This window comes from Barbatula barbatula, assembly GCF_947034865.1.
Source record: "Barbatula barbatula genome assembly, chromosome: 8".
Lineage (NCBI taxonomy): Eukaryota > Metazoa > Chordata > Actinopteri > Cypriniformes > Nemacheilidae > Barbatula > Barbatula barbatula.
The window spans coordinates 2560193-2587940 of record NC_136771.1 but is presented as its reverse complement, the minus strand read 5'-3'; the positions used below and the strand labels follow the sequence as shown (position 1 = coordinate 2587940).

At 39.4% G+C, this 27748-nt stretch overlaps 2 protein-coding genes across 2 annotated transcripts; both read left to right on the top strand.

Annotated features, from left to right (window-relative positions):
* Positions 1-927: 927 nt before the first annotated feature.
* On the top strand, positions 928-7528 carry cyyr1 (cysteine/tyrosine-rich 1). The gene is made up of 4 exons (XM_079463146.1): positions 928-1906; positions 3676-3775; positions 5379-5539; positions 6618-7528. Exons 1-4 carry the CDS (start codon positions 1840-1842, stop codon positions 6746-6748), a joined length of 459 nt encoding a protein of 152 aa, XP_079319272.1. The 5' UTR covers positions 928-1839; the 3' UTR covers positions 6749-7528.
* Positions 7529-7690: 162 nt separating this feature from the next.
* Positions 7691-26929, top strand: appa (amyloid beta (A4) precursor protein a). Its single transcript, XM_079461866.1, has 17 exons — positions 7691-7926; positions 17621-17788; positions 18554-18683; positions 18786-18898; positions 19077-19267; positions 19719-19942; positions 20039-20206; positions 21306-21439; positions 21878-21952; positions 22040-22198; positions 22381-22509; positions 22596-22695; positions 23121-23309; positions 24235-24288; positions 24391-24473; positions 24665-24811; positions 24892-26929. Exons 1-17 carry the CDS (start codon positions 7867-7869, stop codon positions 24991-24993), a joined length of 2226 nt encoding a protein of 741 aa, XP_079317992.1. The 5' UTR covers positions 7691-7866; the 3' UTR covers positions 24994-26929.
* Positions 26930-27748: the final 819 nt, after the last annotated feature.

Below are 27748 nucleotides of genomic sequence, written 5' to 3'. Positions count from 1 at the left end.
TTAGAAACTAGGTTGAAACAGAAATGTACGTTTTCACAAAAGCTAAAGAACCAAAGATCTAGATTTTGTTGCATTTTATACTTCAACTCAACGCAGTATATACACGTACATCTACGAAATGAAACTATGACGATGATAACATCTATTCAGCTCATATTATAAAACAGACAGGGAAGGTCTTCCAGACCAAATTAAATCAATTAAAAAATCGTCGTAACAATGGTTGAAAGAAAACGTGTGTCAGGGAATAATCGCATCATTGGATAGAAATGAGAAAGTCTTTTGTTCCATAACAAGCTTTAATAATTGAAGACCGCACGTGGAGTTCAGTCATTATGTACAGGAGCCCGTTCGGCTCTTCTGCTAAATAATTCATACAAACTTCAGCAAAATAATAAAATATAAGTTTTAAAAATGTGGTCTTCACAGCAATTTAATAGAATCACTTTTTTGGTCCGCAGAGATCTTTTTAGTCAAAGGTTTTTAAACGAACCTTGTTACAACCTTGTGTGCAACAGAAATGTTCTGTGGATGTTAAGGGAACCTTTTGGGAACATTTGTTAGAAACCTTTTATTTGGTCTGTCTGAGGATGTTAACATTGTCATTATTACACGTTGAATTTATTAATTTTCACAAAATACTTTTGACCTTTAAAAAAAGCGGGGTCCCAGGCACTCAGTCAAATATGAGAAGGAGAAGGATAAAGTTAAAAAGCCTTCATTAAGTGTGTCTTAAGTCATTTAAAATAATATATTTGTATAAGCGCCAACATGTTTCGACCAACAACTGGTCTTCCTCAGGGCAAAGTATCGCAAAGAATGAGAATGACATCAAATTATAAATAAACTCCCACCCACAGTCAGACAATGGAATATTCAATTAACCTAATCAGGCCTTCTACAATCAAAAAAGCCAATAAGCCAATCAGGTCTACAGGATAGGAGAACAACCATAATTAGCAACACAGCAAATGAAGAAAAGAAATTAAACAAAGAAAAGAAATATCCCTCAAACATAGGTCATCTGGAGAGGAAAATAACAAGTATCGACCATACGTAAAGAAATAAATACGTATAAGGCTAAACCAATATATAGGCATAGAAAACATATCATAAAAAAACACTTAAACTCAATGTCCTCGTTCAGACCTGGATAACGAAGCGCATCGAGCTGATGGATCCAAAATGCTTTAGACCTTTATTTGTAATAAAAGAACCGTTTATTTTCCCACTGAGAGATGAACAATAACGCATCAATATTATTGTTCACAGTTTTCCAGATACTATGGAAAAGAAAAACAATCAACCTTTGAATGACAGTTTAAAGCGCGTGTATTTGGTCTTTTGTGCGTTTGGTTTTGTTTGCATCTCAGGGATGTGCCGACTCTAAATATAGACACGAGGGACAATCACGACATGACGAGTCCGCAATTTGGGCTCTATTGAAGGCGAGTTACGTGTTCCCTGATCGTGCGCCCTTCGTGTTGTTCCTCCGGTAACCGGACACGCGCGTCCGCTAGAAGAGTCGTGACGGCGTCGCTGCTTCGTCTGCGCGCTCGATGAGTCCCGGAGACAGTCATCTGGGTGCTGTTTCTGGGGGAGGGGGTCGAGTCGAAGAAAAGAAAACAGCGCAAGAAGTTGGAGACAAAGAGGAAGGAGTCGGAGGAGAAGTTTAGAGGGACGCGCGCACGTGGATGAAAAAGCGCGTTCGTTTTAACACGTAACTTTAACGTTAACGTTTGACAAGTCGTGCCGATGAGACTCTTTAACTCTCACTGAACGACTCGATAACATGTAAAAGTTGGACAGACGCGGCTTTTCGGGGTTTTCTTCTGGATCATGATGGAATATCCGAGGAAGAGCTGGAAGCTCTTGAGGGAGTCGCTCATTCTGTGTTTCTTATCCGGTAACGTGTTTATTCTGGTCGTGTTGGAAAGTGTTACAAATGAACGACAAAATGCTTCAATGTAACATTGAATGACTTAAATTATAACGTTTTGTGGTGTTGCATCATAATAATATTTTACCTTTTGGCCACTTTGGTGTGTTTTGTGAATGTTTTCTCAATGCTTCTAGCAGTGACATGGTTAGTACTACAAATATGTGTTTTTTAACACGCTACCATGGTAATACCTAGGAGTACCATGTAAACTCCATGGTATGTAAGTATAGTGATCATTCCCGAACAATGTGTAAATCAGAGTAGTCTGGTAAATCTATCATGAGGACAATAAGGCACCAGGATGAAGTACTGTGGCTGTAATATTTAGACGTGTGTGTGTGCGTGTGTGTGTCCAGTGTGTGTAACATTTTAGCACCAGTGCTTCTAAAGGGTCTTTGTCCCAAATGTGTTGACCGACAGGACCCAGAGGTAAAGCGAGGGCCTCTGGGGGACCACCCAGACTGCGGGGCCTCACATTTGCTCAATTGCTCTGGGAGCCAGATGAAAACAGGCGCCGCTCAAAGTAAAGCTAAATTTTGGCACTTTAGAAGAGATAATTATATCAATTATGCCGTGATGTCTGTGGGAAGAACGAGACGGGGCTGTAATCCTTCTTTCTCAACAGGCGAAACATTCATATTCGTTTTATGGCCATAGAGAAGGCTCAATTTGTGTCAAACGTACACTTTCAAAGAGATTGGTGGGTTTTGTAGGATAATAATACTTAAAGTCTCCGTTAGATCAAAAAGAAAGTTTGAATATGTTAGTTTTAAGGATAACTACCGTATTCCATTAGATTTTCTCTCGCTTCATCCCAAACGGATCAATGATGTTTATGACATCATTCTGCACTTCCAGCTTTTTGTGAGATTCCAGGCTTTGAGGTGTTAGGTTTATTAAAAGGCACTATTGGTTATTTAAAAGGGGGAGGGGCCACTAAATATGTCCAGCCCTCACTTCCTGTTTTAGCGAAATAACCAGCATCGAACCAAGCTGTCCTTTTTGAACTTAAGATCCATGTCTTCATGGAGAACCTGTTAAAGGGCGTTGTGTTGAGTTTAAAGGTACGGCCGGGTGGCTCTTGTTTAATATTTTATGAAGGCATTTTGTTGTTCAATAAAACCTACCGGGGGTATTTTACTTAACATTTACAAGAGAAAGTAAACACAAATCAATACAAATGGAGAGTTGCATTGGACGTACATAAAAACTTGAAGCCACGGAGTCATGAAAGAGGCAGAAGAATTAACAGCTTCCTCCTGCAGGATCAGACTTGTCTGTCAAGGGCAGGAATGAGATTTCTCTGCATATAGAGAGACAACCGGGAGATACTTTGAACAGTTTAAAAGAGATAATACAACATAAATGCTCACTAAAACGGCCAGGGTTGAATAAGCATCTTTGTCTTATTTTCAGTAAAATTATAGAATATTTTTTAAAACAATTTTTCAACAAGATTTTTGCAATGTTATTTTAATGATAGATCATTTTCTGAAACCTTTTTGAAATCGTATTATTATATAGTGATTTAATGAGATTCTCGTTATATGTATTAAAACGTATTTAATATGAAGTTAGCAAAATTAGTTTTTTTCAGTGAATATCATTAAATGTTTAAAAAGATCAAAAATGTAATAAATATTCCAACCAATGAGTGTGCGTCTCAAGAATCAGTTAAAGTTTTGTGTAGTGTCAGTCTAAATTTAAGAAAGTCATGTTGTATTTGTGTGTAGGTCGGGGCAATGCTGAATGTGACGGCTGTATCGAGTACTGTTGTGATGGTGTACCTCCTTTCTGCTGTTCTTACTATGCCTATGTTGGAGATGTGCTCTCGTAAGTACACACACACACTGCTAGGTGAGGCATTTGGTTGACCTTTGACCCGTAACCCCCCTCAAAGGCAGCTGTTTTTTCTCTTCTGTTTGGCTCATCAGTCAGGTTGACCCCACAGTTCATTATTAATCCTAAATCTCAGTCATTTAAAGACACAGAGGACAATGTTTTTGCTCTTTTATGAGACTTTAAGTTCTCAGTGTTTCGTTTAAAGTCCCAGTGAAATAAAAAATGGCATTTCTTATTTTTTCTTGAAAGCGTCTACAGAAGGCTATGTAGCTTGTAAATGTGGGTCGTTTTCTTTTAAAAATGCATGTTCCCTCATAATCTCCAATTGAAATCTGAAAACGCCCTGAAATGGCGATCCATCTCAAAAGAAGTCAATAAGACGGCTTGGCAGGAGCGTCCGTTAAACACCTCCCCTTCAACTGTAAGTGTTCACAAATGTATTGGAGGTGTAAAATGAATGACGATCGTTGAGGTCAAATAATCTGGATTTGGGTCAATTAGATGAGACATGTTTGAGTTCATTTTGAGATCTTCTATCCACCGGAGACTCGACAAATCTGAGCTCAGTTTGAGACATTGTTGAGATCTCTTCTGTCGTTTCTGGCTCTTTTTTTGCAGGAGAAATATCTATAATAGACGCTGACGATACTTCTCATCTGTGATTTTTGTTTCTGATGAGAAAAATACTAATTATATTAGCATTTCAACTTTTGATATATTAAAGGCGGCATGAAATAAAATAAGGTTTACACATATTGTTTTACACCGTGGTATTTATTGTAAATTATTTATCCGAGCACATCATCATTTTTTATTAATTCATTTGCACTTGTAGTCTTTAATCGAAAACGTTAACCTCCTCTCGAAACGAGTCGACGACCTCTCTTCACGAGGGCGGGCCTGCAATGACTGACAGATTGCAAAGTGTACATCTTTCACCTTTTAACGATCCAATCAGTTGTCGGTGGATGAAGTCAAGTCCCGCCCCACATTTTTATCTCATTTTACGTCGTCACGATGCGGGAAAATAGACAATGGATACTTCTCTTTCATGCCGACTTTTAAATCATTTATTTTATCCTAAATATAGACCTGTTGAAACAAGATTTGTGATCAAATGTTGATACTTCAATGAGTCCTAACTGAGAACACAAGTCCCCGGATCTGAGCAACGACATTTTCCTCTGGAGAGTCACTTGTGGGGACTGAAGCTCAAACTAACCTGAACTAACGTCTTCGCTCTTCCACGTTAATCCAATACCAACCTACATGATTTATCCTTTGTGGCACAACAAAAGCATGTTTAGTCAGGTGCCTGTCAGCGCAACCGCTCCACCCCATGAGACAGATCACTGTTGACTCGGTCTCTGATCGGACAAAACCAGAGGATTCTAAATATCAACATGCTGGGTGGTCTGATTTCATGAAACCACGCAGGAACATGTACTGAGCTTGTTAACTGTCGGCTGCACATAAAGCTGCAGGTGCTTGTCTGTGAAAGACACACTTTGCTGAATAAAAGATCACGTGGGCATTTGAATTCTAAATAAGTAGACAAGGCAAAAAAATCTTCTTGCCTTCTCTTCTGTCCCAGGGGAACAGCCATCTCTGGGATCGTGTTTGGTGTTGTGTTCCTGATGGGCGCGGCGGCCGCCATCTTTCTTTGCATCTGTATGTGTGTGAAGAACGGGCGAGGGGCGAGAGTGGGCGTCTTTAGTACCTCATATGTGAACACAGTGACTCAGGGTTACCCAGGTAACACACAAACCCTTGTTCATAGATACTAGAGCATTTTTAACCTTACTGTAGTATACTGCAGTATGAACTATAGTAAGGTTCAATATAGTATCCAAGAATTTTACTACAGTATGTACTATATTATACATTATACTATATTTTTCATGATGTATTTACTGCCCCTATTAAACTTTAGTTACATTTTCTGTGAAGTTGGCTTCATTTTGCATATTGAATTGAGACTTAATGATGAGTGTTGTTCCTGTCGGTATTAAAAAACAGACAGATAACTATAGACAAAAAAGTAAACTTAAAAGTGGACAACTTAAAAATACATTTTTATACTCAATTTTGCACAATGAAAATAATAACATTGGCAAAGGTGTAATGCAAATAAATAATTGAATAAAGCATTGTTTTTTACATTTTTTAAAAGTTTTAATTGTATTAAAAGAAAGTAAGTAACAGTTACATCCCCTAAAATGAAAAAAACAGAAGGTGACCTATAATTAACAGAGAATACTAAATTATGATTATCTCCTGCTTTACCTTATAGTTATTATAGTTTTGACTTATTTACTTATTATTTCACTTATTTAAGTTTTATAAGCAAATTTAAGTAGCTTTTTTATTTTTAGATTTTGATGAAGTTTTTTGAAGCAATTTTGGTGTATGCTTTTGTCATTTTATTGTCTTTTTTATGTTGCTACATAAGATCAACCTTTTTATTTTAGTTTTTGTTTATTATTATGATTTCAATGCTTTAAACTTATTTCAGATTATTTTTGAGGCAACATTTCAATTTTCCATTGAGATTTTTTCCAATTATTTTAAGGTCAATATTTGATTAGATTTTTATGAACAGAAACATTTAAAAAATTTCACAGTTTGTTCACAGATTAAGTGGATTCATATCCAAATATATTACAGATGTTTACTTTCTACCAATGGTATTGTTTTTTTAATCAAGATAAACACTTCCACTCGTATCATACATTTTTCTTTGAGTAAATATAAACTTACCGCATTCATTTTGAGTATGTATTGTAAACAAGATAAACAATGGCTAACGTTTCATTCTTCATGATTTATTTAGGCCCACCTCCACCTTACAGTTATGATTATGAGATGTACCCCTCAGATCTGCGGCCACCACCGTACACTCCGACTCCACCCAGAGACGCAAACTCTCCTCCTCCACCGTATCCAGGATACAATAGAAAATGAGCTGAGATGAGCCTGTTGTGGGTGATGAATGAAACGCCTGTATGAGCTGAAACAGCCCCTGAATGAGCGGGTACCTGACCGTGGCTGCGAGGGACTGGAGAAGCCATCATAACAACGGGATGTGAACATTTGTGATGGCATGGACTTCTACTGAGGACTCTTCTACTGAACACTGAGATCTGATATTGAGACCAGGACGGCATGACAACCCAACTCGTATGACTTGAGTTTATTAATGGGTTTTACTGTGAAACAATTTATTCAGATTAACTCTGTTGTGTCTTTGACATGAATTGAAAACAGTAAAATTACTGTTGTGTTATTTATGAAAATAAAATCAATTACTGTAGCACACAGTACCTAAAGAATAGGATGTCCGTGTCATGTAAACACACAATAATGATCAATGTTGATTTTGTCTGCAAGGGAACAATTGTTATGACTATTTATTTATTCGCATGAACATGCGTTATAAAATAAGGTGCAAGATTTTAAAAAACTCATTTACGCGGACGATCACTTTAAATGTGTGTGTCTAACTTAGTTTTTTAAAAACAGAGATTATTGCTTTGCTATTAAATAAAAAGTGTATACTTTCTATAAATTAGAGACAAGCCGCAGTTTGATAAATGGACACATGGTGGCAGCAAATAAAATAAAACGCCAAATAATATCCTGTCAATTATTTTACTATAAAATGTTTGTAAAACGTTAATGTGTTGATTGAAACTTGTTGTTGTGAAACAAAACATACGCATCATCAACGTTATGTCATGAATTAATAAAAAGAAATCAACAAAATCAAAATGTACATTGATAGTAAAAGCCAAATGTTAAGTTAGTCGATTGAAGTGAAAACACACTATGCATGTATAAATATGATATATTTATTTATGCAATATTCAGGATTAAGCTATAACGTTAGCCCTCCCCTCCTCCTCCTCCTCCCTGTAGGGTGACGCGCCGCTCGCACTCGGTGCGCGGTCACGTGACGCACCGCTCGCACTCGCATTGCGTCCTTCGTGGAGTCCACGCGAAAACACACCGGAGCTTTCATCCGTACACACGGAATTTCGTACGTTTGGTGTTTATCGGAGTCGCGACGCGTTGGTGGCAGGATGGGCTGTAAAGCGCTTTTTATTCTGCTGATGTTCGCGACGTCGACGCTCGCGGTCGAGGTAAGAAATCCACAAAAGACAAAAACTGCGGCGACGGGCGACGAGGAAAAACCCAACCGCGAGTGACAAACACGTTATTGTATATTATTTGTTGTATTATTATGTACACTAACACACTCACACATCTTTGAATGAGTGTATTTGCTGTCTCGCGAACATAGGATGAACATCAGTGCCGCGGTCGCATGCCGTAACGTCACGCTGGTCACTGTTGCGTGAGATTTATTTCACATCTGACTCACGAGACTGAATCATTATAAATGTATTGAATTATTATAGATGTATTGAATTATTATAAATGCATATCCATAAAATGCACAAATCAACGAACCGTGTCGTGTTGAAACGTATAGTGACCGACATCAAAACCTTAATGTGCGGCTGTCGGCCTGTTTGCGTTAACCTCTATCGTTACATATAAGTGACATATACATAATCCGATCGGTCATTCAGTCTGATTTGAGTCTGTTTGCTGATAAAAGAATGAGCTCAGCTGTTGGTCAGATGTAAACGTGGAAAATAATTATGTGTTCTCCTGTATACACTGAGAATCTATAGAGAGGAGCTAAAAATAGAAATTAATGTTTATAGCGGTCACTTCCTGTTCACTTGTGGTAGAAATGCCAGTCGTGTTACATCGGGATGTTTGTAAAATCATCCATGTAGTTGCCAGTGGGCGTGTAATAGGATAATAATAAGCGTGACGTCAGGACGCGTTCGCGACGCGCCTGACGTTTCTGTGGCCTTTGTTTGGCGATTATTTCTTCATAACGTGATTATATTTAATTGACATTTTAGAATGCGTAAACCTAGCCTATGTTATAACTACAAAACATCGTGTTATAGCGCTTGCGTTTGGTCCCATGGCGCGTCTCGTGCTTTTCAAGCGTCACTCCATCTCCGCGAGCGTTGCGTTAGTTGACTTTCGTTCGTTTGTTTGTTTGTTTGTTTGTTTACGAGTCACAAACTCGCATTTGTTTGTCTTGTTTGCGTTCAGCGTTGCTTGTTTTGAACGCCGCCTAAGATGGCGGCGGATCACTGCCGCAGCTCGACGCGTTGTGCTGGATGGATTGTTTGGTTTGTTTTGAGGAACACATCATTCTTGTTTGTGTGGACTGTTTTCCTCCAAGATAATAACACAAAGTAACATGATAATATTAAGTAAGATAACGACGTTTCCCACACAAAAACACTAGTATACTTTATTATCGTAAAGTAAATTGTAATATATATCATAGTATCTTTTTCTAATTACACTGTTAATGCATACTAAATTCTTTTGTATTATAAATGATAAATGCTGGATTCTTTATTATTTTCTGTCGAAAGGTTGAAATGCACTATGGTATCTGCCACATAAAATAAAGACACATCTATAGGTTAAACTCCTATTTAAAGTACTCGCAGTGCCATTATCTTTGGGTGAAAGTACTGTGGTAATACCATGTTTTTGGGACGCGTATCCCATGATATTTCTTTAAGAACAACCGACTACCATTTAAATAATAATAACATAATAAACGAATACACCAGTTCTTTCCATTCCGTTGTGTAGTACAATGTTATTTGACATCCCACCATCTTGGTAGTGCGTGTTCCGAACGGCTTGCTAATGGATAAGAGTGTTGTAACATTGCAAGAGCAAACAAAGAAAAGTAGTGTGCGCTTTATAGTGTCTATATTTGAAGACTTATTAACCTTTTTCAAAACATGTTTTTTATCGTGCGTTCTTATTAATATCAATCAAACTGCAAGTTGGTTTGTTTTAAGCCATTTAAACAAAAAAGGCAAACTTGCACTTTATTAAAACACGATAACGTCATAAAAAACATTGGAATACAAAAAACGAGTTTGGAAACATTGCCATTCTGAAATGGTTTAGTAGATTGTGGTCATTGTGTGCTGTCGAGAGACTTGAGAGAGATATCGCTGGCTCTGCCATTATATTAGTACACAATATTTGATTGTTTTGGTGTTTTGTGATGTGTGGTGTTGTCTGTGTTGCCACCAAAACACCTTGAAGCTTTCCAAGTTCCCGGAAAGGGACTTCCGCACCATAGGAAGTACGTTTTCCTATATCTATTGTTGGAATATTCCTGCTTTTTTCTATAGTCAAAACGCACAATATTTATCATGCCCCTTTTTATGTATGTTTGGTAGATGTTTGAGTTATATTAATATTTAACGTAACTTGTTTGTCTGAAATGCCATGTTGCGTACTGTTAGCTGTAGGCCGGCTCTTCTGTTCAGAACTGTAGATTTGTAAAGGTTGTGTTCCCCTCACTGGTATGACTGCCATTGAGCGGCAGGTTTCTACTCTCAATAGGGAGCATTGTTGACTAGAACATGGTGTGTCAGCAGGTGAGTGATGGGGATCGCTATCGCTAACACAATAGTCTCTTGTGTAACAAGGATTAGCTTGTTCAAATCTCTTTAGGACCAGCATTTGTTTGTTTATTATTGTATAAAGAAAACATATTTGTAATGATTTTTCTGCATATATACTGTAGCTATTGCAGTGGTTTAAATGAGATTTTATGATGTGTGGTGTTGACTATATAGTTGTCCAAAGAGTGCCATCAGTCCCATGATCTGCCGTCATAGTAAAAAGAGATGTTTTAGTCCTGATTCACATTTAGCGTCGAAAACCTGAGCGGCGCGCTGCACTCTGTAAAGTTCCACTATTTCCATCTCGATGCGGTGCCTAGAAAAACGTGTTTTGTATCATATCTGCGTTTCGTCCACACGGATATGGCATTTTGGGAATTTGAAACGCTATTATTTTTAGACCTGGTCCCAGAGTGGAAACTCCACCCTTGCATTTTCGTGTTTACAGTCGATCCGTATATATTTTAAAACGATGATGTCATCACCCCAGCGCGCACACTTTATGCGCATGTTCAAGGTTTTCTTCTCCGTCTTTAGTGTATCATTGTGGTAGAATTACAGCGGCACGTACTGATTTGGCGTGTATAGTACATCATTTTGAGCTGGTTTAGCGGTTTTTGTGTATACGCAGATATTTCTTGAGACGACGCCGTGGAACGGAAAAAAGTTTGAATGGAGAAAGCTCTGGCTTTGTGTGGATGTGGCCTTAATGTCTATTAATGTTTCTTTCTTGAAACAAATTTGAACTTGTATGCTTTTATTCGTATGCATATTGTAGTGATACAAAAACTGATTCAGCATAATTGTATTTGGTTCTTTAATGGTCTTAGAAAAACATGCTTTTAGATTTTTCATTGTCGGTTTATTTTAAATTACGTTTTTTTTAATAATGTACAATACATTTGAATCTGACTTTCAGTAATGATGAATTGATGTCACGTGAGATTTGTGGCCCAGCACACATATCTTTAAATTCATATCATCCAGTATCGCCTCCATGGCAACCGGACCCTGTGGAGGGTCCAGGTTTTACATAGACGGATTGTGACAGATGCTTCTTGTTATTTGGGTTTGACCTCTGACCTTCGCAGTCACCGTAACAGGGAAGTGTGATTATCAGAGTCCCACATGCCCGTCACAATCTCATCCCAGAGGAAGATGAATGATGCTGTAACCGTGACGCCAGTGCATGAGCTCACCGCAGTTAGCTGCCTGCTAGCATTACGCTTCTGATGCGAATGAACCCTCAGGCTTATACGTGGGTAGTTATAGCACATAAACAATAATTGTGTGCCGTGTAGTTTTGTTGAAATTGTCTTCATCTGAAAGTAATTTAGACATTAATGTTAAACCATAACACACACAGATGTGTAGATGTCTCACAAGCAGGTCCTCAGTGTCTCGTGGGTTCTCCTTCGGCACTCGGCACCCGCTCTATTATTAGTGTTCCTCTGGAGTGAGATGCGAGCGCTGGGGCGCGGCACGCTACTATATTCCTGTCTCTGCTCCCGTTTCCCAGCTTCCCTCCGAATGCCACGCTGATGTTTCCATTACACCTTCCACCTGCAATTATTTTGTAAATAGAGATGGAGGTTTCGATACGGCATCGTGGAACGCGCAACGCAACACATTCAGATTGGAGTACGATTGAAACATAATAGATGTCATTGACGTAAATAATAAAAAGGTCTTCCAGATATTATTTGTGGAGTTTAAATTCAGTATTTTTCTCTTATTTGTGTCATTTACTCACCCATAACACAATGAAACTTCTAGTTCCACATATGAACCGAGGTAAGAAACGGCTGTTTAACTGTAGATATCCTCTGATGGCGACTCTATGTCCTGCTTTACCTCCTGTTTATACTCTGAACGGATGTCCACTTTTGTGCGGAAGACTACAGACAGACACAATGTGTGTGTGTGTGTGTGTGTGTGTGTGAGATCTCTTTTGCTCTGTGATATATTTGTCTAGCTGCAGTTAGTAATGCGTCTGTTTGACGGATGACCTACATTTCTAAAGAAAGCTGTTCATTTTAGAAGGGTGTGCTTTCTCTCAGATACACTCACAATAATAACAACAATACTTTATTATTGTGGTAATAGAATCTAAACTGCTTTATGATGTCGTGAACGGTTCAAGTGTTGTTAAAATGTCTTCCAGCCTAAATAAGAACGGGAGATGGTTAATGCAGTTTAATGGATTGAACGAGATTTGAGAGACAGCATGTCTTTGGGTAATATGAATGTCATTTGTGTGTGTGTGTTGGATTTGTATCACCATATTTTGGTCACTTCTTTGGATAATATGAATGTCATTTGTGTGTGTGTGTGTTGAAGTCTCTGAACATCTAACATGAGCTATTTTACGTCTCGTTGGTGCCCCTTCATCCAACTGATCTCAGAAAAAGCTTCTTTGAATCTTGGCTTGTCCTCGCTGTGAATGACAATAAAACACTCTTTCTCCCCGGGGGGGGGGGGGTTGGCGTTGGTTGGGTGGAGTAATGGGCGTGAGGCTAAACGTTGTCACGGCAGCTGGGGGATGGGTGTCGTGGCAACAGTCTCTTTGGGAACAGACATCTTCATTGCACTGCTGTGTGTGTGCCCGTACGCGCACAGCAAAAGTGTGTGTCAGTGGTCTGTGTGTGTACAATTGTGTTTAAATATTGTGCGTGCGTGCGCGATCTGTAATTACAGTACCACCCTGGCCCGTGTATCCGGCCTGGAGCAGGGACGGATGTTATCACACACGCATGGAAAATCAAAGCTTTGTTATTTATGTAGATGTTTCCTTTATTAGAACATTAACAACAGTAGATGCAGCACGCCACCATTTCTGTGGCGTCTTGAGAAATCAGGAGAGGATATAGCAAAGATGTTTTGGTAGTAAATGGTTAAACATCTAAAATGAGCAATTTTTATTACGTCTCGTTTGTGCCATGACGTGTTATGCTTGACTTAACATGCCGAAGTTTCCTGTGTGCTTCATGGAATATTTGTGTTGTCTGTCTTTTTCAAAATCAGTGACTTGAATTTACGATTCATCTTACGCATCCATATTGCTGTCTCGAGGGTGTTGCAATACACACGGCTGTGAGCCGCAGATAACGCAAGTTCCCAATTAAACGCAGCCCGTGGTGCCTCGGTGATTCGAGCGGATTATACAACGCTGTACACATGTTAATGCGACGAGAGGTGATAAGAGCTCAGTGGATGGTTAGAAGTTCTTCACGGGTCACAGGTTCTGAACAGATATGCTGATATTTAAGAAATATCAGCATATCCACATTTACCAAGTTTGTAGAATAAAACAGTGGCCCCTGCTGCTCAAAATATGTACTGTGAATCTTTTAACGTCTCAACCATTTTGAATCGTCATATATTGTTGTGGATTTTCGTTACATCTCTTGTGACACACCATTACATAATATCCACTGGGCCGTGATATGGTTGCATTGATATCGCCATGTGGGTTTGTGTGTATCTTTCATTACTGACACTGAAAGACACTTTCATTGCAACCTGTTCCAGTTGGCTGATTATAGATGAAGTTAATCTTCACCGTATTCATTTCAACACGATAACATATAAATGGCATTCGGTCAAACATTCACTCCTTCTGTTTGACCTCGAAACATTTCAGAGGAAAATGACATTGCTCATCGAACAAAAGGCTTATTCAAGCGTCGTGACTCATGGAAGTATCAAGTTTATCACATTTGTTTCCCTCAAATTTCTTCAAATTTCATATCCCGCCCATGACCGATTCGTTCAAATAGAATCACGCTTTAAAATTTTGGATTATATGTGGATCTTTTTTAATTAATTTGATCAAGAATTGTAAATGTTTAAGGTTATCTTTTATATCTTAAGTCAAGCAAATTGTGCAATACGGTTGAAATCGCTCCTGAAGCTCTACAGGAGAGTTTAAGACCTGTCGCTTCCCTCTCATATCGCTGTAGTCCTTCACACGAATTTCTTTTTTTTGCAGTAAATCATTATTATTAGTTGCCCTTTATGTTTGTTGCTGGGTTTTATCTGCAATAAAAAGTATTGAAAATGTATTCATTAAAAACTGTATTTCCATAAAACTTCTGAGCTTTCGGAAGGACAGCGACGATATTCAATGTAGAAGAAATGAGATGAGAATGGCGATTGATGTCTTATGTGAGTTGAAATAACTGGTTATTGAACTATAAAGTAAAACACCTTTTCTTCAACAAACAAATAAATCTGCAATGATTAATAATTAATAAAACTGACACGGTTGTTCCATACGGGGTTCAGATGTTCTTGAACAAGTTACATTTTATATACAGTTCTCCCTTTCTGAGAAACCTAGTTTACACAAATGATTGTATAATATACTAAGGAAATAAGAAAGAATTTAATTCTGAATATAGCTTTTTTTATATTTTATTTTATTTCTAAAGTCATTTCTGAGTTTTAGTGGTTCAGTCCAAACCTTTAGTTTACACAGTCAGTGTTCAGATCAGATTAAAGGAGGATGTCAAAGGTCAGACCATCAGTATCGGATCTCTTCCTGATTGGGTGGAAGATAATACCGCAGGTCAGACAGCAGGATTGCTCTGTGGTCTGTCATCTCGTTCTATTCAAATTCCCCAATCCCTTTTCTCTCTTTAAATCCTTCTTGCCTTAGTTACTGTTGCTAGGTTTAAGTAGGTGTCCCAATAACATTTGCTGTGCTCGGAGGTTATTGAGTATCGCTAGCCTGCAGGAGCACGTCTCTGCCGAACACACCTGCTTTAGGGAGTGTGTGTGTGTGTGTGTGTGTGTGTGTGTGTGTGCGCGCAGACTAAAGACGTTTTTTTGGGAAGAGTTTGTCCCTTAAGCTTGTATATGTATGGTATCTGTGTTTGTTTACATTGACCAGTGGCATCATGGGAGTTTATCTCTGTCCCCATTTGACATCATGAGCCCACAGATGTAACCGTCTATTTTAAGATGATTGTGTTGATGTGTGTGGAAACGCCTGTGTTTGCAAAGATTGTGTTGGGTTTGATGCGTAGTTGCGGTGTGTGTGTGTGTGTGCGCGCGCGTTTATCACGTGTTGTTGTGTGCGTGCGTGTGTGTGTGTGTGATCTCTGTTTGGTCCCGAGACTGTTTGTGTGTTTGGAGGAAATGTTACATAATGTTATAATGTATCTTTGTGATGATCTTTTTTTAAATGTAACATTGTACGTCTTGATTTTAAAAGCAAAGACTTTTAGCAAAGTTTAACGCAGTGAAACTAATATATTGAGTGTTCATAGACTGACATATTTTTATGTTTATACTCCATCAACAAGGGTTTAGTCAAATATAAACAGATGGTTCAATATATTCGTAACAAATGCATTCTCTGAGCATTTTTGTGTCACTTCCGTCTGTCAAAATGCCGTTGGAATTGCCATATATGCTTCTTACATTTGTATACGTTGGTCGGTTAATAAGAATAATTTTTGTAGTTACTTATTATTTATTGGAATGAATTAAATAAGCCGTTTCATGTCTGTCCTTGAATCAGGTCTAACCAAGGTTGATGTTGGATATAAAGTAATGAATAACTAGTAATTAATTACTTTTTCAGAGTAACTTGCCCACCGCTGTCTGAAAGAGAGAGTTTGGTCTGGTGTGTAACTCGGATACTCTCTCATCACATGGCCTCGTCACAAATTGGACTTTGTCGTTTTGCCAGTACGTTCAGTCTGCTAACATGATTAAAGAACAAAAACGCTACCAGGTCCCCCCGCCGCCCTCTGTCCTTTCTGTAAGACACAATGTCTCTTTTGAGCAGAGAATCACATACTCGAACCCTCTGGCTCAGTGATGAAGGGGGCACAGAAGGGGAGACCCTCAGACTGATGGAGATTAATTCTTCTCTATGAATTTGTTTGTGAATGTGAATTAAACACAAAGAGAAATGTACAGGCGTGACACCTCGGTGATGTAGAGCAGGCGTTCCCAAACTTTTTTCCAAATTCCAAAGGCAAATGGCATTTTATTCGCATGGTTTTATTTCTTGTTACACTTATTCATTAAAATCGCTATTCCTAATAATAAAACAATTATGTCTGGACATCCTCTTGCGACCCCTCCCCAGGGGGTCCCAAAACATACTTTGGAAACCTGTAATGAGCACAAACCCTCCACTTTACACTGAGAAATGTCTTTCTGGAAGATTTTGTAAACCAGATTTTTTAGGATCATCATCGAAATGAAAACGGGTTGCTAAGGCAAGTTCATGTGTGTGCTGATTGTGCATTTTGTGTGTCCGCTGGTGAGCATTGGTGGAGTGTTTGTGTGCTGGTGTGCATAGTGTGTACCGGACATCAATAATCCAGATACCCTTTTATTGTGTATTGTTTAGATTTTGTTTATGTCTTTCGTGTAGTTCTCTGTAAATACGGCTAGTAATACAAATGTTCTCTTAAGATTAAAGGTTTGTAAGATAGAACTTAGTGCTGGTCGTGATTATTCACTTCGTCGAGTTGGAGGGTAATGTAGTTAGATAAGATAGGAAGTAAAACTGCTGGTGAAGATCACAAGGTTCAAAAACACATGCGTGTCAGCACAGTTTATTCAGGCATTATTGCAGGTCACCTATTATACGTTGTCCCTAGGGCTGTCACGAAAAGCATCTGCTAAATTTGTACATGTAATGTATGGAGGCGAGAGTTTGACCACTATCTTTTAAGGCAACATTTAAAATGGATGCTGAATAGTTTAGGATATTGTAGAATAGGTATGTAACAATATCAAAAGCTCACTCTACTGTAATAACTCGGTATAACGCCCATGGTGCGGTATTTAGAATGAGGACATCCTCCAATCAAAACTGTTACTTCGAGGTATAAGTTATAGTATGAGACGGGTAAAATGACCCAAAAAATCATTTTTATAAAATAACTGCACCAGATGGATTCTGCCAAAGGTTACATCTATTATTTTTTTGAATATTCTCTATGTTAGGCCCGGAAGACCTATCGTTATGTCATGTGACCACGATGATATTGAGACAATTTTGCAATTGCGATAACATGATATCAATAATAATTCTACAATAGGGATGTAACAATATCACAATGTAGATCATCTTGGTTTTTATGTCACGGTTATTGTAAATGTGTTTACTTAACTAGTTTAAGTGTGCGTCAAGAGTACCCTTATGACTAAGTGTAGATATGAAGAGATGATTTTATTGTTTGGCAACAGCTAATGTTAAATGTTTGTGTTACGTTCAAATATGTTTCCCGTTGGCTAGTGAAGGTTGTTTCATGTTGACTTTTCTGATGGTGTGTTTCAGGTGCTGTCGGACACAGGTACAGGACTGCTGGCGGAGCCGCAGGTGGCCATGTTCTGCGGAAAACTCAACATGCACATCAACGTTCAGACCGGAAAATGGGAATCTGATCCATCCGGAACCAAGAGCTGCGTCGGAACAAAAGAGGGAATTTTGCAATATTGCCAAGAGGTATTGAGAGAGAGAGAGAGAGAGAGAGAGAGAGAGAGAGAGAGAGGGGTGTTAAGGAGGAAATGCACTCATGGGTTCTTAAAAAGAGTAGTTCACCCAAACATTTTAAATCTCATAATTTATTTACCCTCATGCCATCCCAGATGTATATGACTGTGTGTGAATAATAAACTAATAATTTTAAAATGTTATCCAAAATGTTGAAGCTCTAAAAATCACGTATACACATCATTATTGTAATCCAAATGACTAATACATACAGTATTTGTGTCAAATGTAGCATCACCTGTTTGTTAATATGTAATATTTGTAAGTTTTCAGTGCTTTCCGTTTACATCAGGGATGGCATGAGGTTGAACTATTTCGCTGAACTATTCCTTGAAATCTTGTGACGCTTGATATCTCCAAAGGCAGTATTTTAAGGTCCCGTTGAACGTTCAGTTTCTGCCAATCTCATATTAATCTTCTTCATTACATATAGAATAGTATTGCATACTTCGTATCTTTGAAGAGTGTTTACTTTGATCGCATTTATAAAAATAGAGACAGCTGTCAATCCTCCTGGAGGTGTGCGGCAGGAGTGTATCGAGCACAGAATTATTACGTCAAACGTCCAACTCGTTTTTTGACAAGTTGACCATGTCAAGCATGAGAAGACGGCACATTTAACATTGTAAAGAAGTCAGAATGCATGAAACACCGTTAAATCACATCTTTAAAGGGCCAGATGATGTTAATCTGAGTGTGTCCCCTCGTGATGTTCAGGTGTATCCCGAGCTGCAGATCACTAATGTTGTGGAGGCCAATCAGCCGGTGAGCATCGGAGACTGGTGCAGGAGAGGTCGCAAGCAGTGTCGCAGTCACATGCACATCGTTGTGCCGTACCGCTGCCTGGGTGAGTGTGTTTTATAACACGCTGCATGTATGCTGCTCTTTAATAACACGCTATCAGTCAGTGCTCATCGTGGATGTTTCTCTCTGTGTGCGTGTGAGACAGTTGGGGAGTTTGTGAGTGACGCCCTGCTGGTTCCCGACAAGTGTAAGTTCTTACATCAGGAGCGTATGGACATGTGCGAGAGTCACCTGCACTGGCACACCGTCGCCAAAGAGGTCAGAGTCTCGACGTGCAACACACAAAATGATCGTGATAAAATTTTGTATTACCTTTGAGATTCAAGGTAACAACACGATGTATGTGAATGTAGTCTTTTTTTTTAAGTACCATGGTAGCCCCAGTATTTGTTCTGGGTGATTTAATGTATATCCGACACTCGCTCTCTCTCTGCAGTCTTGCGGTGACCGTAGCATGAATCTCCATGACTACGGGATGCTGTTGCCATGCGGTATCGACCGTTTCCGTGGCGTCGAGTTCGTTTGCTGCCCTGCGGAGACGGAGAAGGAGTCCGACAGCACTGCTGTTGAGGAAGATGACTCGGATGTGTGGTGGGGGGGCGCTGAGGCAGACTACGCTCAGAACAGGTGTGTGTGTGTGTGCATCAATGTACACAAACTAAGAAACACCCACACAAAGTGTTGTAGTAGCACAGTTATTGGTTTCCAGGTAACAAACAGTTCAAGATAATTTACAATAAATGATTGATAAAGAAAATAAAATTAACAATAAATGTTTACATTAGTATTCATGTAAATCTAAGTACATTTTTAGTGTAGTCATTTAAGATTAATAGATATCATTTTATTGCTATAGAGAAATAATTTTTTTTATATTTAAGTTAAGTTTTCCCAGTTAATCTTCTCAACTTGCTTATTTCTTGAAAAGATATTAATTAATTTATGTTAATTCTTTTGGCAACATTTTCAAATTCCATTTAAGTTTACATATATATTTTACAAATAATATTTATGATTTCAATTAGCAGAAATGTTTCAATAGTTTTCGTCAACAATAATAACTTTGTGTCCCGCGCAGCATGACCGCAGATGCTGAGCCTGCTGCGGCAGAGGAGGAGGAGGAGGATGATGAAGATGCCGACGAAGAGCAGGAGGTTCCTGACCGTGACCAGGATGGAGACGGAGATGAAGATGAGGACGGCGAGGTCATCGACGAACGCATCGACAATGGGCAGAGCACCAACGCTGCCATGACGACCACCACAACCACCACCACGGAGTCAGTGGAGGAGGTGGTCAGAGGTGAGAGAGTGTTTGTGTCTCATGAAGCTGACGGAGTCGTTTCTGTTCCCATGTGACATCAGCGACTCATTCATTTGTGTGTGTGTATTGCATCAGAAGTGTGTTTGGCGAGCGCAGAGACGGGCCCTTGCAGGGCGATGTTGTCCCGCTGGTATTTTGTCCGTGAGGAGGGCCGATGCGCGCCCTTCATCTATGGAGGCTGTGGAGGAAACCGCAATAACTTTGAGTCTGAAGAGTATTGTATGTCTGTCTGCGGCAGCGTGTGTAAGTCCCTGACACGTGTGTGTGAGACAAAGTCTGCCTACAATCACCTGACATCTCAGCTCACCCTGTTTACTTCTGTAACACACACTCCTCATCTTACTGTAAATGATAGAAAACCCTAAAATGTCTTTGTGCTGATATCATCTCTGTAAATTTCATGTTCAGTTCATGTCTTTTCTTCAATTGAGCACAAGAGAAACATTTTATATTGAAAATTCGGATTCAACCCAAAATGATTTAAAATGCACATCCATTTATTGTTAAAAAATCCATTCATGTGTTCTGATACAGTACATTTGTAAATAAAAAAACATTTGCTTTGTGTCGCTTTACAGAAGTAAAATGTGTTGTGAACGATGTTTCATGTCTTTTAATCTCTAACTGCTCCTCGTGATAATCTGGACGAATCATCTGTTCTCCTCACATGTGATTTTCCTCTTGCTCTCACTTACAGCCGCTTACTGACCCTCTGCTCTTGTGCGTCACTTTATCATCACACAGATGGTGAAGAGATGGTTTTGGTGTTGATCGTCTCTGAATCACATTTCTCGCTTCTGTAACACCGATTCTTTCATGAAATTTCTGTGTGTTTTTGTGTGGTGACTTTGCATGAATTAAATCTTTGGTGCAAGTGATGTTAAAATCCTTTTTATGTAAGTGTTCGTAAGTTGTCAGACATGTGTGATCTTTATAAACCTAGTGGTCAAGAGTGGTGTGACGAAACACTTATCCCACAAGACGAAACTATGTTCACGAGGACGAAACAAGATTTTTCAATTTTTTTTTTTTAAGAAATCCCCAATGATGGAACATATCATTGTCAATCCTCCTTGGCTTTATGAATGTTTTTCTTTTACAGACAGACTGTAACTTCGACACAATCACAAAACTTTCTATTCAAGGTCACATATTTCTCTGCTCCAGCAGTAGACATTACCGATAGGATACTAATATCCGCCATGAACGTCTTCACATTCCCTGCTTGTGTTTATCACTCTTCTAACCTCTCTTTAATGCTTTTACAAGACTAACATTCCAAAGGCATCTGCTTTTTATGTAATCTGAATTTCTCTTGTTCTCCGCCGTCTCCGATTCATAGTGCCCACCCCCTCCTCCAGTCCTCCTGATGCTGTGGACCGATACCTGGAGACCCCTGCTGATGAGAACGAGCACTCGCATTTCCTGAAGGCCAAAGAGAGTCTGGAGGGCAGACATCGCGAGCGCATGTCTCAGGTATGGAAGAAAACCACCTCACAGTCTTGATTCTTATTAGTCGACTGATCCTGAATGCAATATTAATGGTCAAGCCCCAAATGGGCCTATTGTATACTATAGTTTTCCCATTCCCATCTATGGCAGCCCATAGAACCGTACATAAGAGAGTTATGAAATTTTGCATTTAGATAGAGGACCGTCTCATCATCAGAAATGTCCACATGTTTTTCACTTTGTCCTGTTGATGGGCTTGACCCCGTAATTGCTGCTTGCAGCTATATTATTACATATACACTTATTAATTTACCTTAAACTGACGGTGTTAGGATTTGAGTTATTGTTGTTTGTGGTGGATGTGAATTTGTAGTTGAATTATGAGTCTCTACACAATATGGGTGTTTACAGAGTTGTACAAGTGTATATGAAGATGTTTATAGGCAGTCGTCTCTTCTGCAGGTGATGAGAGAATGGGAAGAAGCCGAGAGGCAGGCCAAGAGTCTACCACGAAATGACAAGAAGGCCGTGATCCAGGTTGGTCTCATTGCTCCTACCGAAATGTTATTATGTGAAACTTTAACCTGGCTCATATTAGAATATGGTCTCACGACCTCTCCGTAGCATTTTCAGGAGAAGGTGGAGGCATTGGAGCAGGAGGCGGCTAGTGAGCGACAGCAGTTAGTGGAGACGCACATGGCTCGTGTGGAGGCTCTGCTGAATGACCGACGCCGGCTGGCTCTGGAGAGCTATCTCACCGCCCTGCAGGCCGATCCACCCAGGGTAACACATATTACATCTCACTGCTGTTATAACCAGCTCTCTCCCTCTCATACACCTTGTCTGCGACGGGAGACGAGAAAAGAAACGCATTATACAAATTTTGTCCACGCGTCTGGTGTAGACGCGGTGTAAGCATCCTCATAATCTTTCTGTCATCTGTTCGTGTGTCTCTCCGGTCAAAGCCGCGGCACGTGTTCAGTCTGCTGAAGAAATACGTGCGGGCCGAGCAGAAGGACAGACAGCACACGCTCAAACACTTCGAGCACGTGCGCATGGTCGACCCCAAGAAGGCGGCTCAGATTCGCCCACAGGTATGTTCAGTGTCAACCCTGTTACCCTATGATTAGAGATTTAAGTGGATTAAAGGCTCAGTGACCCTTCTGACCTTTGACCTCAGGTGTTGACCCATCTGCGTGTCATCGAGGAGAGAATGAATCAGTCTCTTGGGCTGCTGTACAAAGTGCCAGGAGTCGCCGAAGACATTCAGGACCAAGTTGGTGAGTTTGTTATACATAAACACTCATCAACAAATACTAAACATATTGTGCACATTACCTAAAAAAACTCTGGAAATCAAATTCTCAGACTTAAAGTCGAGGAGGTGAGATATGGTGCAATTTTTTCATGGTCAAGATGCTAACTTGAGTTTCATTTGCGAACGGCTTCTTCATTTTTGTGCGCTGAGTAAAGCAGAATAATTTAAACCGAACCCAATCTAAAAGGCAAATAATCACATTTGTATAAGAGCGAAATCGATCGATGTGCACATTCAGAGCACTTATGTGAGTCGAGTGAACGTTTCATCTTGCCTTCAAGTGTTGGTAGTTTACAGATATTTATACGCTCTCTGAAGACCTCGAGTCTGCAAGCTGTTTTGTTTATTGTGTTAACCCAGAAGGTCTCATCCCTGTGTCTCTCTCAGATGTCCTGCAGCAAGAACAGAAGGAGATGTTCGCTCAGTTGACCAATCTGCAAAGCGACGTGAGGGTGAGTTACGGGAACGATGCTCTGATGCCCGACAGCACCGCCGGTCTGGACCTGCTGCCCGACACTCAGGGATTCGGCTTCATTCACCCCGAGAGCTTCAACCAGCCCAACACGCAGAACGAGGGTATGTGCTCACACACAAAGGCAGAGCTGGATGTATCCCAATAGTCCACGCCGTGAGGTCCAGTTCAGTACTGTGAGCACCATATGGACGTACGCATCACTTCCCCTAAACCACCTTCACATGAAGCACATGCTCCGATGAGCAATTCACAGACATGCTGCAGATTCACGTCATCGGTGCTGTTTATTGAGACCAGCGGCATGTAACTGTTGCCATCCATTTGAATAAACTTCTGCTCCTTAACAACCACCCTAGCAACACCCACAATGAATGTATCATCACTGCGCTGTGAATCAGTTTTGTGCTTCTGATCGGTGCGTCAGTGTGTGTTTGTATAAGTGCCTGTAGTCATGATGGTGCTGTGAATCAGAAACCGTAGTATGTGCTGTGAATCAGTTTGTATGAGAGTCAGAATTCGTATATCACTAGATTTGTGGTGTCAATCGGAGTTAATTTGGATTGTGAGTGAGAATCATTTTATGTTTTGAATCAGTATGAACCGTCAATCTGTGCAGGATCCTGAAGCTGTAATTTTAGATCTCGTCTCATGTCCCCAGTACCTACATATGCAACAATGACGTTTCTACATCAACTGCATGATTCGAGAGCGGACTTTCATAGGCTTTTTTACTATGACTTCCATTTGGGACTTTTACTTTCAGATAAACAAAACTGAGAGAAAACCGGTAAAGGCGTTTACATGTAGCGTGAAATCTGATAATGGGCGAACACCTACCTCTGCCGTTTATGATAAATGAAAACCGTTTTACACGTTTACATGTCCTTACACGTTATCAGCTTATTAAGCATAATCGGAGTAAGACTGTGCATGTTAACACGCTCTGTGTGTACTGTAAATCGGTTTGTGATCTGAATCTGTGTATTTTGTAAATCAGTAGTCAATAACTTATCTGTCTCTCTGCAGTTGAGCCTGTGGATGCTCGTCCTGTTCCTGATAGAGGCCTTCCGACCCGACCAGGTAAAATGATAGACGATACAGATCCTCTCATTCTTTGTTTTTGTCATGTGATAATCGTATCTGTGAACTCGTGAATGCCTTTCTGTGTTTCGGGTTGCTCAGTGTCTGCACTCAAGTCTGAAGATGTTCCCGAGTTACGGATGGAGGCAGAAGAGAGACACAGTGAAGTTTACCACCAGAAACTGGTACCTACACGATCCTACACAAACCTTAATACAAAACACTTCAGTACGACAAAAATAAACATTTTCATAACTATTAAAATCGGACTCTTTCGTCCTGGTCCGTGTGTGACAGGATGAACTTGTCATGGCAACACAGGCTCAAAGAATCCAGAGTTGAAGATGCTGACGGACGTGTGTCTTTGTCGTTTAAGGTTTTCCTTGCAGAGGACGTGAGCTTTAATAAAGGAGCTATTATTGGCCTGATGGTCGGAGGTGTTGTCATAGCAACCATCATCGTCATCACTCTAGTGATGTTGAGGAAGAAGCAGTACACGTCCATCCACCATGGCATCATCGAGGTCAGCGAGTGCGAGCCTTGTGAAGCGAGTTCTTGATCTTAAAGGTTCAGTTTGATGACGTCTCTCTCTCTTTTATACAGGTGGATGCTGCTGTGACTCCAGAGGAGCGTCACCTGTCAAAGATGCAGCAGAACGGCTATGAGAACCCCACCTACAAGTTCTTTGAGCAAACCCAGAACTGATGGAGTTACCTCCATCCACCCCATCCCTTCAAACCCTCCTCTCTGGACAGTGCAGACGACACCTGTGTCTTATCTTGTTCTTGCTTGTCGAACAAAAGCTCCTCCCATTGATTGGAAAGGTGTGAACCTAATCATATTAATGCTGTTAGGGTCAAATTCAATTCAGATTAATGTCAAAATCGAACTCATGAAATGCTCGGAAGTCGAATGTTCGTTGTACAGTAATATATATCCAGACGTTAGTGGTGTGTTTTCTGCACTGTCCTTCCTCACACTACTAAATGAGTAAAACACTGGGACATGTGAGGGGTGACCCCCTCCTCTTCCTCTCTCTTCACCACACACTGACTGCAGCTGTGCTGTGTTCGGTCACAGAAAAATCTAGTGGTAAAATCGATGTCTTTATGAATGAAATCTTGATAGTTATTTGATTGTTTCTGGTTTGTTTTTCTAAAAAAAAGAAATGTAAAAATAATTGAGAAACTTGCCAAAAAAGTGTGATTCTTTTTCTTTTCTTAAGTTCCGGCGATATTGAAGTAAAGCAAAAAAAATAAAGTTCAAAGAATAGTTGTAACTAAGTAGTGCATGATAGAAAAAATGATGAGAACAATTCTGCTATTTGTATCTTGATCTTTTCTCATGTAGAGACACTAGCAGGTTTAACAGTTAGTAACTTGTGAATATGTGACTTGAGTTGCACAAAAAAACTATATTTAGACTGAATTGGCATTTTGCTTTGATCTAATTTAAACACGATTAAAAAGAGTCATGCTTTGGTTTCTATATCTTGTTCTTTTTTATTATGGCCAGCTGTGATTGGCTAGCTGGAGCCGTCGATGTACATTATTATCTTAAGTTTAGATGTTTCCGTTCTATGCATTTCAGAGATGTATTTACTTCTCTGACAGCTATTTAAGTTGGACTTTCCATTTGACATGTGGTTGTATGTGTTTTTTAAGCAGGTTTTTGGGGTCAGGGCGGGCGGGTTCGAGGTGTGTCATGCTATGTGTGTCCTCACCGGTTGGTTTAATCTTTTTGTGTCACTGTGTGTCGACAGATGTAGATGTCTTTATCCTCTTTGTGTCACTTTTGTCTCTTGTTATACAGCAGCATCACTGAAGCTCATTTGCTCTCGCTGTTTCTCTGTTTTTCCTCGCTCTCTGTGTTTGGTGCAGGGCAAAATGATCACTGTTGTAATGTAGAAAAAGATGAAATCATTTGTATAGAACAATTGATGGTGTGAATCAGAAAGGCTGATTTTGATTTGGAAAACTTTCTTTGGGATTTCTTTTCATAACAATGAGGGGGTTATTTTCATGCAAAATATTGAAAAACAATGCTTAATTGTTGATATCACTTTTTTCCTCGATTTTAAGATCCAGCATCATTTTCTGCCCTGTCGTCACTCACTCGTTTCATCACACAAATCATGTCGTTGTTTCAGTCGGTTTTAGAAAACAGCTATGATCTGGCGATCAGCTCAAGGAGCAATGACAGATTGTCATTATTCTGTGAGCAACTGCATGTGGTTTATGATCTGGCAACTGATGTGAAGGAATTTGATTTAAGTCACACTGTTGGAAAGATTCACACCAATAACAAATCGGTCTAATGAATGTCAATTAATCGTTTACAGAATCAACTCAACAGACTTTTTAAACCTCACACAGCCCATCAGATTCCAGCGCTACTGAAGTGATGTTTTCAAATGTGTCTCAGTAAATTAGTGTCCATTGAATTTCTCGGACTTTTAGTGAGGCGTCTGGGTTTCTGTGGTTTGATTTGATCTGGAGTGGTATATGATGACCGGACTAGGAAAACAATGGGCTTTTTTGTTTGTGGCATTTTTCTGATTTCTATATCAATTGCCTTGACTGGAAAAACAACTGCGCTTTCTACACTGTATTCCATAAATAAAGTTTTGAATGTACATACAGACTTGCTTTGTTTCGACTTCTGTTTGGACCTATTTTGCAAGCATTTTATTACATCGGGTATATAAACTATATGGATCGACATCACTGGTGCTCCAGAGGATGGTGAACGGGACTGCGATATCTAATAACTAATACATTTTGGTTTTAAAGATTGAATCTGTTTATATACACCACAGTTTGGAGTTGGAGCTGTTGGAAGGGTTTTTACATGAATATGAGTAACAAATATGTCAAGAAAAATGAAGCGTTGGCTCCCAAAATGAGATAAATTTCAAAAATCATCTTTTTTTTATTGTGCATTCCAATGAATATAAATCAAATTGCAGTGGGTTTGCTTTAAGCCATAATAACTTAAATACATTTATCTCGCACAATAAACCTATGATAACATATTAGAAAACATGTTTTTTGGACATTTTTATTTATTTTGGAAAAAATATTGTTAAAAACATAAGTGATTGTTATAAAACATTCTTCTTTAAAGAACGATTGTTACATTTTCAAATGTAGTTCTAAGTTTTATTGTATATTTCTGGCATGTTCATTTTTATCATCATGCGCACAGTAGGCAAATTTACAAAATAAAAGTTCAATTACATTTCAAAATAATTGTAATTTTAGTCATTTTAAAATAAAGTTTTAACGTGGTTCGATTTCATGCATCTCTGAATTTAACAGACTGCAGAATTAGATCTGTTTGTACATAAATAATACGGCTAAAGATATAATAAACACGTTACATATGCGAAACAATCATGTATGAAGGTCAAATTAACAGTTGTTTTCTTTTTAAAACCGCCACACTGAATGGCTTTTTT